Below are 15,689 nucleotides of genomic sequence, written 5' to 3' on the forward strand. Positions count from 1 at the left end.
TTCACATTGTTTCACATCATGCAGTCACAAACTAAAAGCTAGCTAACATTTTGTAGCAAGAAAGACCAATGTTTCATACTTGCAAGTGAGTCACAGCTTTCTGAAGGCCGAGCTGCATTCTTGTCAAACTTATTGACTTTTCTTATTCAGCCTGAAAATGCAGGTTAGTTTTTCTTCAACTGGCGTTTTTTTATTCAGTATTCATGCAGAATGTCTCATCCTTCATTTCTACCGCAGACACAATGCAGACAACCGATGTCTGCTAACAATGTATAGTCATAGTTTTTAGCCATATGTTAAAGCATGGTCAGAAGTTAATCTGTAAAATGTATTTCTCTGTAAATCATGTAGGTTTTGATCCTGTCTAAAATGTGTTCCCCATGTACACCTGGTATTAACATATGTTCAATATGTGAAAACATTGTCTGGACGATCACATCCGATCAAGGGCCCTTTCGCTTGTAGCAGCAACATGGCCAAGATGGTGGAGAAAAGCAGAGCCAAGAATGTTAACGTTTTCAAAGGGAAGGCTTTCCTAGCTAGTGCCAATACTTGCAGCTTTAGATGGCACGAAGAAGCAAAATTTGCACCTGGCTGAGATCAGATGACAATGCGAGCCAGACCGCCTCCAGATGTGGCCGGTCACAATGTGTTCTGCATGTATTTACGCCCGGATAGGATATCCATGGAGACAGACTAATGCCTGGTGTAAATGGTGTTTTGATGCCTCATCTCCATGAGACAATCATCAGCCTGGATGTGCAATTACTGCAGCACTGGGCTTAATGTGTTTTTGCCACAGTCGATAAGTGTCCCCATCCTGAGATTGACCAAATGATCAGTAGGAAGGTCTGAAAATTACAAAATAAGAATTCAAAGCACTCTGTACATGACTACAACAGGTCTGAAGGCAGTGGGGTTGAGTTTAAGGGACACTCGAGTCAAACAGTGCCTCCCTGTGGCCACTAGCAGCCCTCACTTTATACAAAACCATGAGTCAGAACTGTGAAATCGACAGAAATCAGACATAATCCGTGCTTTTATCCTCCGGCCTCAGTGATCCCCAGGCAGCTACCATGGCAAATCTCATCAGACTGGACATTTCAGCCTTTAGAACATTTGTGTCTGATCTGTGTCAACACCTAGTAGCTGACGGACAGCTGGATTAATGAATCTGTTGATTATCGTTTCAATCATTGGTAATCTTCTAGTTTAAAGCGTTTAAAATCAATCTGTGAAATCTATAGTCTCTCTTAGCCAACGGGTTAATTCATTTGACTTTAATCTGTCACTGATTCACAGCACTCTGTTCTGTTCTGATAGATGTGTAAAAGCTCACAGTTGTCGCAGTGTGTTTGTGTCTTGTCTGTCAGTGTGTGGGTGTTTGCTTGGGTTTGGGTTGCACTGTTAAAGGTGGAGTCAGTGATTCTGGAGACAATCATTTTTTTTTGTCAAAATCTGTAAATATCTCCTCACGATCTGTTACTTTACTAGCATGTAAACAAAAGGTTCTGCTATTAACATACACGTTTACAGAGCCTAAGCTGTGTATTAACACTGGATCCTTCTTCAGTGCTCGCAGTACGGACAGGAAGCGGAATCGTGAGGAGCTATTCAACGATTTTGACAAAAAAGTGATTTTGACGACAAGCATTCTCCAGAATTGCTGACTCCACCTTTAACTATCGTCTCTACCTTCTTGGTGACTGATGGGCTCTCTCTCTCTCTTCCTCTTCTTTCCTTTCTTGTTTTTTCCTCTGCTGGCGTTCAGTGTCTATGGCCCCTCCTCCTCCCCCCATGCCCCAGCTGACTCCACAGATACCTCTGACTGGCTTTGTGGCCAGGATGCAGGAGAGCAGTAAGTGAAGAGGCTAAAGACATTACTTTCCTCCCTATGCGTGCCAACCGTTCCTCCTTTCCAGAATACCCAGCATGCCTTGTGCTCGTTCATCCTCTCCTCACCCCCACCCATGTCTGTTGAGAACAATGATTACCAACCTCTTTGCAACAATGAACCTTCCAAGAACCCTACCGTTTATGTAACTTTTTAAGAAGCTTTATCTAGCTGTTTGGGGACAGATTTGTTTCTTCGGCTATGAAACAGTTGTGTTGCTATATCTTGGGCAAGATCCAATTCCAGTGAATAAGCAAATGAGATTGTGGAGTGTCAAGCCGGGAAGCTTAGTATTCATGTGCAGCATGTTTTCTGTAGCACTGCAGAGGTGAGCTGAGGTGAATAGTAATGTTTAAGGGGGGGAAAGTGCCAAAGGTCTCTGCAAAACATGACTGGAGAAGTTGGGGCTCTCTGCTGTCCCCTACTGGTCTTAAACCTGTAATAATATCAAAAAGAATCATAGTACGGGAAGCATACTTTATTTCATGAAAAAAAAGCAACTTAAGTGTCCTATTGTTGACATTTAAACCCACAAAGTGTAAGGCAATTATAATGTACATTGTATGTATCTACATACATGTTTTATAGTTTCGTTTCCCCAATGTTGATGCTGTCATACAAACCTGTAACTTACTATGTATGCATGACCTGGCTGGTTATAATCGGAAGATCATTGAAGGAATTTATAAATCGTGTGCATGTCTGAATGGATTTTCACAGCCACAACAAGAAGAACACAAGCCACTAAAGACGTTTTCAATATACAAATGTATCACATTATTGTTCAAGTGATCAAGAAGTTGTCCTAACAGTGATGCAGCCTGCCGGATGAATTGAATATCCGGCAACCTCTCTCACTCACACTCACACACACACACACACACACACACACACACACACACACACACACACACACACACACACACACACACACACACACACTCTTCTGCATGTCTCATCATTAATACTGCATGACTCGGCCGCCGCCCTCTCCTGTACCAGACTCCCATTGACGAATGATCTCTTGGCCTTCTCAACCTAATATGGAAAATCTCCTAAATAATCTAACTTTCCACGTCTGTTCCAACAGTTGCAGATACTCCCACTCCACCTCCCCCTCCCCCTCCGGATGAGATCCCCATGTTCGATGACTCTCCCCCCCCTCCGCCGCCTCCACCGGTGGACTACCAGGAGGAAGAGGACGCAGCCATCGTGCAGTACAGCGACCCCTACGCTGACGGAGACCCACAGTGGGCACCCAAGATCTACATGGAGAAAGGTTGGCTCAAAACTCAACCCATTTCTGGAAGTCTATAACTGTATACTCATTACTAATCTAGCCCCTGTAAAAACCGAATCCATAAAAATCCTTCTCACTATGTAATTTGGAGTTAGTTGCATGATAGTAAGCGTCTAAATAGAGTTATGCATATTTATCAATCGAAATTAAAGATATTGTCATTTAAGTTTGGTAGACTTTAAAACAGAAATTTGGTTTAGATGAGGCAGGCAGCCGTGCTCTGGTTCTTATGACACAATAAGTATTTTGAACCAATCACGGCAGTTTTTTTGGCCAAACGTTTTATAAAAACAATAACTGCTAACACGGAGACTGTTTGATACGGCCACGCCTACACAGCCCTGTAAAAAAATAAAGCATTTTTTTTAACCAAGTTCTACAATATTCATTCACAATATAATGTATTTTCAATAAGAATTTTGTAAAAAGCTTATCCAGGCACCCGACTTGATCATATATTGATTTTTTTTACTATTTTAGACCAAGGTTTACATAGACTTTAACAAACATATTCCTGTCTTTAGTGGTGGCCATCTACGACTACGGCAAAGACAAAGAAGATGAGTTGAGCTTCAATGAAGGGGCGATCATCTACGTCATCAAGAAAAACGACGACGGCTGGTTCGAGGGCGTCGCCAACGGCACCACCGGACTGTTCCCCGGCAACTACGTGGAGTCCATCATGCACTACGCCGACTGAAGGGGCCGCGCAGCAACAGTACAGTCTATTTATTCAGTCATATCATCATAATCCACTCTGAAAACGACTGACCGCTGGCATCTTGACCCCCGAGACGCATAGACATAACTGTATGATCTGATCCCTCTCTTCTTTTGATATGACAGAATGTTCTTTCCCTTACTGATTGCAAATAAAAATGAAAAAGTAATATCTATTTAGTTTATTTTGGTGTTATATGGGCGGGTTGGGGGACATTTATGGAATATGTATTAAAAAAACAAAACAAAAAAAATCAAAGTTTCTAAAGAATTGGACTGCACGCGCTCACGCCGGTTGAACTCAAAGACGATGATCACACAGCTGAAGGATGTACGACATCATCTTGCCTGGACATAAAAAACGTTTTGATTTTTGGAGCTGTATCCTTCGCGAACAAGAGCATTAGGTTTGATGGAACAAATATTACAATATTAATGTCAAGTAAAAGCACCTTCAGTTGAAGTGTTTGTACTGTTGGTTGTATATAATGTGAGCTGCAGCCATTTTGGGTTTATGTAATGTGAATTCAGTGAATGTCAATTATGATAGTTTTCATTAGTGGTGCCCGCCTCCTCTGATAAGGCTCATTGGTAAAATGAACTATTTGGCCTGTTCAGTAATTTTTCAATACTCTATAATATGGTATTTCAAAGACAAACAACTTCCTCTGGTAAAAACCAAGTCTTGGTGTTCAAGCATGCAACATTTTAAGAAAGATAATCTTAAACTCTATTGCCATTATGCTTCCATTATGTTAAATGTATTCACCCCTTTTTTTTTTACATTTTTATTACACGGTTGAAATCACTGAACTTTTTTGTTAAGACTCTGAAGTGAATATCAGGCTTTCCCACAGTCTCACCTTCTTAATGCTGATTTCCATCACAAGAATGAAATTGAGTTGACTATTTTTTTTTTAGCAAGATCACATTCCTATATCGGCTTATTTTAAGATTATGTCACATCACTGTTATTAACTTTGTACTAATCCACATAAAACCTGTAGGATACATTGGTAAACATTGGCAATAATGGACTCTGATAAGATGGCGGGATGGTGTACAATAGTGATGAATTGGGACTAGTTGTGCCTGACACTGCCATGTGACAATTCAGTAATGTAGACCAATAAACAACTTTAATACCTCCTCAGTCTTCACCAAGCAACAACAGCCTGCTCTGGGTTCAAGGACCATGTAGGTGGTGTACATATTTCAACTCTAAATATCAGCCAATCAATATTAGGTTTCACTCAGGTTAAAATCTCAAATGAATAACATTGTATTGTTTCTGTCGGCCCATCTAACATGTTCTAATTTGTTTTCCTTTTTCTTTTTTTATAACTTCCAAATGCATTTGGTCATTGCCAACCATTACATGATGCTGCAGCTTATGCCTTGATTTTCTGCCCGTTTGCTTTAGTATTTTCCACTATAAGAAAAGAAAAGAAAAAATCCGGCTCAATTTGTAACGGGTAGAATAATTGAGAATCTGTCCATGATGTCTGCCCTTCATTTGTACATATAATATGTTGATTGAAAAATTAATGTACAGTCTTTTATAATAAACAATTCTATGTACAAGATGCATGTGTGGTCAATCTGAGGGAATTTAAAAAGAAGAAAATGGCACAGTAATTAAAAAAAACAAAACATGGGAGGTTTATTGAGCACACAGTCATTGTATTGTAGATGTTAAGGCTTTGGTTGTTACAGGGAAGTATTGTTGCAACATTTCTCCCCGAGTCAAAGAGACGCATGACTCTGTTTGGCCTGTGTGAGTTGTGTGAGGACGGATCTCGAAAGACAGTAACGTGGATCCAAACAACCACACCAATGACACAGTCTCACTTCCATTTGTGTTTGTGGAAATTGCACAGATTTTGCAATGCAGATTCAGCACCAGCATGTAACAAACTGTCGGACACAGCTGGCCAGTTTGAGGAACGGGACATTGTTGCAGTTACAGTACTGTAAGCAGTGAAGAGGTGATTGGGATTCTCAGTGCCATCCATTGATATCAGTTTATATTAATATATATATATTTTCCAAATCATAATTTAATGGTTGATACCATTTAGGAAACTGAATCAAAGGATTTGCACTAAAACCCATGTGTATTTAAACATAATTTAGCAACTCGTCTTTTTATATTTTTTCGGGGAGTGATTTGAGAAAGCCACAAAACAACATATATCAGTTCAAAAAGATCCCTTCGTGCCGTTTTGTTCCCTTGATTTTGATTAAGTGTTCTGCCACCATTTTCAGAGTTGGCACGAAAAACCAGCACCAGGTCTCCTCCTGAACCAAAGTCCCATCGCTTCTCTCACAGCTGTTGTTCCAGTTCTCTGTTGATGTCCCCACAGGTAGCTGCCTGGAGTGAAGCCCTCTAACCGTTCTTCACTTGTCTCTGGTGAGCACCATCTCTGTGAGCCTGATGAGCGCGTCCCTCTCCGCCGACGGCCTCAGTCGACTGATCTGCCTGATGGCTTCCTCACAGTAACGCTGGGCCAGGTAGTTGGTCTGCTGCACGCCGTCACTCTAAAATCAAATGGAGAAGAAAGGGGTTGTCACATTGTTTAAGTCTTGTCAATCCAGGGAAGGCTTAGTTATTTAATTTTATATTGTACTTAATCTGAATGAATTGCCGTAACCCTAGTTGCATTTTTAGAGCATTTTGTGACTCAGCCGTTTGTGTAGAGAGCACTTATGTGCCATTTATCGTGCAAAATGCATATCAGCATTGGCACCAAAAACCCTCAAAAAGAGAACTCTGCAAATTAAAAGCCCCCTTTTCCATCACCAAGAAAGGCTTTGGTCATATCGTTTACTCAATATGTCTTAAACCGATTTTTTTTAATGTTCATCTGTTTAGCAATCTAGTAACAACATCTCATACAGGAAGCAGACCATTCCAAATGACTTAATTTTTTGTTATAAACGTGTGAGCATTTAAGATGTTTCAAGGCCATACAATTATGTCAGCAACCTTCAAATCTTAATTTTGTTAACAAATGCATTATGGGTCATACCTGAAGGACGTACTGCCAGGCTTGATCTACGTCTCCTTTGGAGCTGAAGCGTCTCATGATCATTGCGTGGAGATCAGGAAACTGAAACGACAAAGAAATTGGAGTTGAAGACTGGCAGCAAAAGCAAATAGCTATGTGAATGTGTGTTCTGCTAACGGTTCATTAAGTTTGATTTCTATGAATAAACGTGTACACACAACCTACAAAAATGCAGATGTTTAAGTCTCACCTGTTGACAAGCAAACAGCACCGGCCCAGTGGCCAAGCCCAGTTTGAGATCTGCGGCCGTGGGCTTCCCCAGCTGACTGGCTCCTGATGTGAAGTCCAAGACGTCATCCACGAGCTACACAGAAAAAAAAATCATCATTTTAGATCACTTAATTTAGATTAAAAAGTTGATAAAGTTGGATGAAGGACAAATGTAGTGAGACATCCTCTCTCATAATTTTTAGTGGAGCTTTGGGATCTTACTTTTCAGATAAACCAAAGATTGCTGACATGCTTTAACAGATTCAAAAAGTTCAGAAAATGACCTGAAATGCGATGCCAACATTCTTCCCATACTGGAAGGCTATTTCATGGACTTCAGGATCAGAGTTGACCAGGATGGAAACCTTGAATGAACCACAGGAGAGGAGTCAACAAAAAACACTGCGTGTAGAAACCGAGGCTTCTCTCTTACACTGTGGTATTCGTGAGAAGCTAGAACGTACATACTGCTTTACAACTGTTTGCAATAAGACTGGCCGTCTTCTTGAAGGTTTTCTCGAGGTAGTGCTTGAATCTCTCGTTCTCGTTCTCTTTGGAACCCAGCTGCATGAATTCACCTAGAGGCACAATCGACAGTTTAAGGTTGAGCTCATTTAACTCCTTTATGATCTGTTGACTAGTTTAATCTAAAGCAATGCATCATATTCTGAAAGATAGTCGTATGTTGTCGTAAGTCCAGAAAACAACTGTTTTTAAACCATAAAGACATACGGCATCCTTGAGTTTAATCACAAAAATTCACATTTAATGTCCCCCATTTTTGGAGTTGTTAGCTAAAAAGTAAAAGTATAAAGTTGCCATATAATCAAGTAAAGTACAAGTACATTGAATGTATACTTAAGTAGAGTGCTCAAGTAAATTTTACATTCCACCACTGGAAGTTAAGATGTTTTAAAACAGCCTGTTATACAAGTGACAGCTTCCAGTGTGAGAATTGCCTTATCCAGCTATAGCTGAAACTTGAATAACGTGGCTAAATAAAAAAATATGATCACTGTACCTCTGACAAGGTCCTCTATCACCTGGGACAACACTTTCACCACTGTGATGTTACCAATACGAGCCAAGGCCATGGAGGCAGCTGAGAGGATGAAATCTCCGGCCAGGATAGCCTGGAAGAGAGAACAAAAATAAATTATATTTATATTTTGTGAAAATGAATTTTTACCGGACGAAAATGTGTTGTGAGGAATCACTGAGGCAATTTCCCTCACCTTCCTCTCACCCCACATCTCATTGATGGTGGTCTTCCCCCGTCGTTTATCGGATCCGTCTATTACATCATCGTGCACCAGGCTGGCAGTGTGGATCATCTCTGAGATCATAGCTATGGTCCTCTGCCCCGGAAGCAAATCCCTACAACAGGACAAACACAGACGACAGATTGCTTCATATAAAAGCTCAAGAGTTTATACAGGGTGTGGTGCATATTCAATCTTACAACTGTATCAAAGGTCACTGTGGGTTAGTAGTTGCAGTGGATAAAAGAGGATAAATATGTACAGTATGTCTGGAGTAGAGTGTTCCATTCTTACCCATCTCTGTTGCTGTGAATGTTTAGTGCCCGGGCCATCAGGACGACTATCATTGGTCGGATGGATTTGCCTTTGCCATCGAAGTAGTAGTCACATAAAGACTTCAGCTCTTCTTTGGAAACAAACAGCTCCTGAGAAGGGGAGAAATCAAAGTCATATTTTTGTTTTATTCAAATCATAACATCAGCCTGCGTTCAAGATAGTAAAATGTCTTCTGGCCATTTCTAACCAAAATGTTATATAGACAGCTCACTCACTTTCATTTTCAACTGTAGATATGCATAGCAAAGTGCACTGCCTGTATTAGAAATGTACCTTTCTGATGTCATCGTATAAACTTTTCAAATCTTTCTGGGCCAGTGTGAAGGGGTCCTTCAGCTTGGCATCACTGTGTACACTCCTGCAGCAGTGGGGCTGTAGTGTGGGATTCAGCAACCGTGACTTGTGTCTAGGGAGAGGAACAACAAACAGCAATGGTGAGATAGGGTCCATAGAGAAATTAAATGACTACAGCAATGTCATGTGGTAATGCAAATCATAACCATATACTGCTTGAATCATAGAGGGATAATAAGGGTCTGGTGGTGTAAGGCGACCATGGAATAGTACACACAAATGTAGTACATACAGTGTACACCCTTTGATTAAGACAACTCACCTGGTAAAGTTTAAAGTGTTCCTGTTTATCTGAGCTGGTAACGCCGATGGCCGCCGCTGAAAATAAAAAAGGACATGATACCAAATTATTTTAGAAAATGTAACTATTTGTAGCCTAGTCAAACAAACATCAGCATTCCTGGCAAGGTGGATATGTCTTTAAATGACATTGTGTTAGATAATCAAATGTATTACGCATTCAGAGATTATAGTACTCATTTAGATGTATCTGCTTACAGGCAACAACGCGGATTAAGATGCAGTTACACAACTCTCTACTCAAATGTGTAAATAATCCTGCAGTAATGGCCCCATGAAAATCTGTAACACATGGAGGCAATGACCAATGAATGAAAAACTAAAAATAATTGGGAATTGACAAGTCATGGGTTGGATTGAGTTGGTCGGCTATCCGAGTGAAGGACACTGCTTAATGTATATGTGCTGTTTATATAAAAGGTCTTGACCTTTATAACAGCTCCACTGAAACAAGCCAACACCCACAGCAACAAGTCACAACTCGTTCAAAGAAATTCTTGTAAAACACAAAATAATTTTTGCAATAGGCATGACTGTTCCATTGCCAGGAAATGTCACAGACAATGCAGTATAAAGCCCTATTCATTGGGCGCTGTCTGACAGCTCAGCAGCATAGTATGACCTTCCTGCGGTTTTGACAGTCCTCCCTACCGGGTTTCCTCCTGCTCAATAGCCGCTAAACCTCACCTCGTTGCTGGGTCGGGAGCTCCATGATGTCGGCCCCAGAGAGCACGCAGAGAGCGACACAGGCCTGCCGTTCACATGCCACAAGGACTCGAATAAACTGGTGCTAGTACAAGTTTTAGTCAATCTCCTACACCCGCTCCACCACGGGCCCGCCATGTTCCCCAGCAGCAGCGTGCACGGACAGGTTATATGAGCGCTAGCGGAAACGGAACAACGTAACCGTGCGTCAGCTGGTGACGTTCCATAACAAGGAAGTAGCCACAGATATGCAATAAGTGAAGAGCAACATCAGTAAATTCATTCAACATTATTATTTTATTTATCGGGAATACAACGAAAGAGACTACGGTAGTCTGAGCAGAAAATACAATTTTGGGGCCATGCTAGTAGCTGCTAAATTGTGTCTACTAACAGCTAACACTATATTGTTGGATATTTTGACTTGTGTTTACCTACATTTGTCCACAGTCAAGTTAACAGCCTAACTTTACGATGGGTTTACTCATATCTGTTGATGTATTACCCAAATAACTGACAAAAGTTGAAAGAAAGTGAAGGTAATTCAAATGTTTGCTAAATAATTGGTATATGTATGCTAACTGTAGCTAAATGGTGTCTGTAAAACAGCTAGGCCTACTGAATTATTGGATATTTTGAATTATAAAACATTCCTACATTTTTATATCCACGGAGTCAAGCATTTGTTCACAATGATTTGTTTGGCGTGTCTAATAACAGTAGGTTACTATTACAAATGTATCCGAGTACAACATGTAGCTTGTTGGTCTTGAGTATTTCTGTTCAAAAGCCATTTATACTTTTATTTCCATGCTACTTATTCTTACAATAATTCTAAAACGTATTCACTCCCGCACTTTTTTACTGTAGTTTGCTTCATGATGAGGTCCAACTGGAAGTCATAGTGCACTTTTCTTAATTATATTTTACAGCTACATCATTGCTTCCATAGCAGGCCACTACTGTGTCTTTGGAAATGTGCCATGCTATCCACACAGTGTTAGCTCTTGCTCTAGTGTTAGCATCAGCCATCGTCTCACCTGTATATCTCCTGGAGTTCTGTCAAAGTGCTGACAGTCACTGCCACAGTCATGACAACACTGCCACAGACGCTGTCAAATCCAGGTGGAACGTGAACCACTCAAACCTCATACAAGACCTGGACCAGTTCAGAGTGTCCTGCAAGAAGCTCATAGGTAAAACAGACTCTTGCATTATTACAGGTCAGTATTTTTGGGTAGAGGTTAATACAATTAAAGTAATAATCTACATATCTCTCTACAGAAGCATTCCCAATAGATGAGGTTGATGGCAACTTTGTTCGCGCTGTGAAGAACTGCATATTCTCCCAATCCACTCCAACCCCTCTGAAAGGCCCGCTAAGACTGGCAGCAGTTTCAAAGGTAGTGTTGTAATCATTATTTAAATCAAATATAATGTTTATTTATCAACCCAAGAATCCATTTATATGTCCATGTTCTCTCAACAGGATGTCATTGAAGGGATCTTAGATGTGGACGTGTCTTTAACACAGAGCGATGAGTTCTTGTTCTATGCCAGTGGTGGCAGACTGCTGAGGGGATCTGTACCTCTCGCTCACAGATATGGAGGTCATCAGGTAGCGTCTGTTCCAAATGATTCGTGTTAGATTAAGTGTCTCAAACATAGCCTTAAATATATATACATCTGAAAAACAACCAATAGATTTTAAACTCATTACAGACAGTAGTGAGATTTGACGGTTTCGAAGCAACTAATTAAAAAAAGTTTTTTATTGACAATAAACAAAATACCTGTATTCTATAACCTCAATGGATATGTCATCAACTGGAGGAGCCAAGACTAGTCAATAATACCTGAGAAAAAAAACCATACACACAGTTGGCGACCTTTATTTACTGGTGAATATTTCCATCTCCATCAGTTTGGTTACTGGGCCGGTCAGCTGGGGGACGGTCGAGCACATTTGCTTGGTCAGTACACCAACAAGTAAGAATATTTTTTTTATTAATGTTCTGTTATATTCAAATGACTGTAATGTTAAAGTGCATAGCCAGTTAAAGTAATTTCCTTACATAATGTAACACAGGAAAGGAGAAGTATGGGAGCTGCAGCTTAAAGGCTCGGGGAAAACACCTTACTCAAGGTATCCATATTATTTTTTATTCCTTGTTTAACTTTGACTCATTTTGCAACATTGCATGTTAGTTGAAATGGAATTGGCAGCAGGGGGAACTATTTTCAAACTGAGATTTCAATATGCATTTGAACATGTGTAATGCAGGTCTGGAGATGGTCGAGCTGTGATCCGCTCTTCTGTCAGGGAGTTCCTCTGCAGTGAAGCCATGCATTCCCTGGGTGTTCCAACCAGCAGGGCGGCAAGGTGAGAGGGATGATGCATGAAAAGATCTGAATATATTTTTTGTTTGTTTTGTAATGTATATTGATAATAACACAGCAATATAATTATTAGCTGAACCATTTACTTCCTAGCTTACAGTATTGTCTTACACAAAGTAAACCACAAATCTTGAAAGGGCTTTAGAGACAAAAACAATATATTAAAATACAATGTATTAGACAAAATTGGACTTGAAAATTGGTACACTAGTTTTTTTCTACTTCCAATTAGATGTTTAAGAACTCTGCAGAAGGCCAGTATTCATGTTGGACACCTGCAAAAGGGCATAATCCATAAATGTGTTATTGATCTGATAACACTCTGCTTTGTTTCAGTCTAATTGTAAGTGACGAGCCGGTGTTGAGGGATCCATTCTACAATGGCAAAGTGAAGACAGAAAGAGGTGCAGAGATTCATGAAAAAATACTTCACAACTTATAATTTCACTCATCAGCTACACTTTATGTTTTAGGCGATCCTTTTATATATATGCTTTATTACCAGGAGCTGTTGTTCTCCGGTTAGCCAAGTCGTGGTTTCGGATCGGATCTTTAGAAATGTTGGCTCATAGCGGCGAGATAGATCTCCTAAGGTGAGTCTGTTCATAATGCCAGTGATTTTCAATAGTTTTCTCATTCTGCGGCCTTATATTTAACATAATATACTGCAGATAGTAACATAATGCTTATGCTCTGTTGATTCTAGAAAGCTGTTGAACTTTGTGATTGATGAACATTTTCCTTCGATCAATTCAGATGACCCAGATAAATATTTGGTAAGTTACAAATACATAACATGTTTGTCAATAGTAATATGGCACAGTTATAGTCATTGAAGGTTTAAACTTAAATATAGTAAATAATGAGCAAAATAATGAGGCTATGGTGTTAGTGCCTTATGGCTATGGTGTTAGACTTATAGTTAAATATTGAATCCACATGTAATGTAGCTGTTAAAGTTAATACTTTTCAATAACATAATCCTGGAGTTACTTCTGAATATTATTTATTTATTTTTTCATATGTGTTTTTTTTGTATTTTCATTTTTCCAGGTGTTTTATTCCACAGTTGTTAATGAAACAGCACACCTGATTGCCAAGTGGATGTCTGTTGGGTTTGCACATGGTGAGAGCTACGTCCTGCCTGAATATTTAATCATACAGTTTGTACCAATCTACCATCTGCTGATATTTACTGTGTTTTACTGTGACAGGTGTGTGCAACACGGACAACTTCAGCCTCCTGTCCATCACCATCGACTACGGACCGTTTGGCTTCATGGAGTCCTATAACCCCAGTGTGTATGATGAAGCATGTCCGTGTTACATTGAAATAACTGATGCCCTGCTCTTGTCAAATCTTTAAAACGAAGCTGTAACGTTGCAGATTTTGTGCCCAACACGTCTGACGATGAGGGCAGATACAGCGTCGGAGCTCAGGCCGACGTCGGACTGTTCAACCTGGAGAAGCTCTTGATGGCTCTCAGTCCTGTGCTCTCTGAAGAACAGCGGAAAGAGTAAGAATATCATGATAACTGTTTATATTAAGGGGGATTTGAGTTATATGTGACTTTTATTGACCTCTGTTTGCCAAAAAAAGAAAAAAAACTTTTATTTGTAAAGCACTTTTCAAAACACAGTTACAGTGTACAAGTGTCTTAAAATTATGTTCTACATCTCACTTTGGCAAATACCTGAAAAATAAAAAAATATATAATTTCCTTGTGAAAATGTCGCACACATACAATATATTTTTTTCTGTTTTCTTCTCCTCTTTACCCCTTGACATTTTAGATGTATATTTTTTGATTAGCATCATTTTTGACCGACATCTTTGATTTTCTTTTCAGGGCGAAGATTATTTTAAAAGGATACGTTGAAATCTACCAGCTGAGGTGAGAAAGGTTTTTATACTTCGTCTTATTAATGCTTTATCCAAGCAGAGATAGAAATACTGTGTTGTGTTGTAGCCTGATTGATGTGTGTATTTCAGGATTCATCAGCTATTTAAAGCTAAACTGGGGCTTGTGGGTGAAGAGGAGGATGATGGCTACCTCATTGGCTTCCTGCTTAAGGCAAGTCAATGACAATAGGTCTAATGCTCTCTGTGATAAGCATTTTTTACACATTTCATTTCAGTCTACTAAATCAATCCAATCTTTTTATTCCCCCAGATGATGGAGGACACACAGCCAGACTTCACAATGACCTTCAGACAGCTCAGTGAAGTTTCAGCCGAGCAGCTTCACAGCAGGAACTTCACACAGGTGGAGCTAAGGCTGAAATATGTTATCACTGTTTTTAAATTTAATTTTGAAGTTGGTGACATCTTTTATAATTGCTGGTGAACAACTTGTAAAATGCAACTGCAAAAAATAATGCAAAGTTTAATTGAGGTTATAAGGCATCCTTTCTTGATTTTTTTTGTTTGTTATTTTTATTTTTTATAAGATGTGGGCCCTTGAAGACTTGTCATCCCACAAGCTCTTCTCTGATTGGCTCAGCATGTACCTGCTCCGGCTCAGAAGGTAAGCATGAAGATGTAACACCAGACGTTGTTTTTCTGAAACCACTTTCTATACTCTGACATTTCCATTTGTATCATAATGTAGGTCTTGATTGTTTTTGGTCTTTACCTAAGCAATATTTGGACTTCTTTTTTTCTGCCCGTTTAGACAAGAAAATGGAGATTCGGATCGCCAACACAGGATGAAAAGTAAGTCACTAGATCTACATATTTGTGCTGATTTGACCATGCAATATCTAATGTGATGATGTTTCAAATGGTAGATCTTCTTATTACAGATGTGAATCCTAGATATGTGCTGAGGAACTGGATGGCAGAGTCGGCCATAAGGAAAGCTGAGAGGAATGATTTTTCTGAAGTGAGTGTTTTAGTTTTTAACTCAAATTTGAACAATGAATCGAAACACCCAACAGCACTTCACTGTTTAACCTGGTGTAATTTAATCTTCCTCCACTAGGTGGAGCTGCTGCACCACATCCTATCTTCTCCTTTTGTTACACAAGAGACTGCAGAGGAGGCGGGCTATGCAGCAAGACCTCCACTGTGGGCTGAGAGGTTAATGGTCAGCTGTTCCTCTTGAGCAAACACCTTTGAATATAGGAAAATATTA

General features: G+C 39.8%; 3 protein-coding genes across 7 annotated transcripts in view; 2 read left to right on the top strand and 1 right to left on the bottom strand.

Annotated features, from left to right (window-relative positions):
• The window catches only part of abi1a (abl-interactor 1a), a 43,884-nt gene extending 38,419 nt beyond the window's left edge, over positions 1-5,465 (top strand). Inside the window, exons 9-11 of one of the 5 annotated variants that reach the window (XM_080050147.1) lie at positions 1,772-1,858; positions 2,985-3,173; positions 3,719-5,465. In XM_080050147.1, the coding sequence (XP_079906273.1) occupies positions 1,772-1,858; positions 2,985-3,173; positions 3,719-3,894 (452 nt within the window). In that variant the 3' untranslated portion in view covers positions 3,895-5,465. The remainder of the gene's footprint in view (positions 1-1,771; positions 1,859-2,984; positions 3,174-3,718) is intronic. The other 4 variants (XM_080050149.1, XM_080050148.1, XM_080050150.1 and 1 more) reach the window with 4 other exon arrangements.
• An 87-nt stretch (positions 5,466-5,552) lies between these two features.
• On the bottom strand, positions 5,553-10,421 carry pdss1 (prenyl (decaprenyl) diphosphate synthase, subunit 1). The gene is made up of 11 exons (XM_080050152.1): positions 10,135-10,421; positions 9,410-9,465; positions 9,067-9,199; positions 8,752-8,882; positions 8,431-8,572; positions 8,217-8,328; positions 7,664-7,773; positions 7,480-7,560; positions 7,176-7,289; positions 6,947-7,027; positions 5,553-6,455 (listed from the first exon to the last, which is right to left on the bottom strand). Exons 1-11 carry the CDS (start codon positions 10,288-10,290, stop codon positions 6,315-6,317), a joined length of 1,257 nt encoding a protein of 418 aa, XP_079906278.1. The 5' UTR covers positions 10,291-10,421; the 3' UTR covers positions 5,553-6,314.
• A 145-nt stretch (positions 10,422-10,566) lies between these two features.
• Positions 10,567-15,674, top strand: LOC307267757 (protein adenylyltransferase SelO-like). Its single transcript, XM_080050146.1, has 20 exons — positions 10,567-10,691; positions 11,085-11,348; positions 11,437-11,555; positions 11,642-11,770; positions 12,077-12,141; positions 12,242-12,298; positions 12,437-12,535; positions 12,889-12,956; positions 13,058-13,145; positions 13,259-13,328; positions 13,606-13,678; positions 13,767-13,850; positions 13,940-14,069; positions 14,403-14,447; positions 14,546-14,627; positions 14,727-14,819; positions 15,004-15,080; positions 15,228-15,268; positions 15,358-15,437; positions 15,537-15,674. Exons 2-20 carry the CDS (start codon positions 11,129-11,131, stop codon positions 15,657-15,659), a joined length of 1,743 nt encoding a protein of 580 aa, XP_079906272.1. The 5' UTR covers positions 10,567-10,691; positions 11,085-11,128; the 3' UTR covers positions 15,660-15,674.
• Positions 15,675-15,689: the final 15 nt, after the last annotated feature.

This window comes from Ammodytes marinus, assembly GCF_949987685.1.
Source record: "Ammodytes marinus genome assembly, chromosome: 21".
NCBI classification, from domain to species: Eukaryota; Metazoa; Chordata; class Actinopteri; order Uranoscopiformes; family Ammodytidae; genus Ammodytes; species Ammodytes marinus.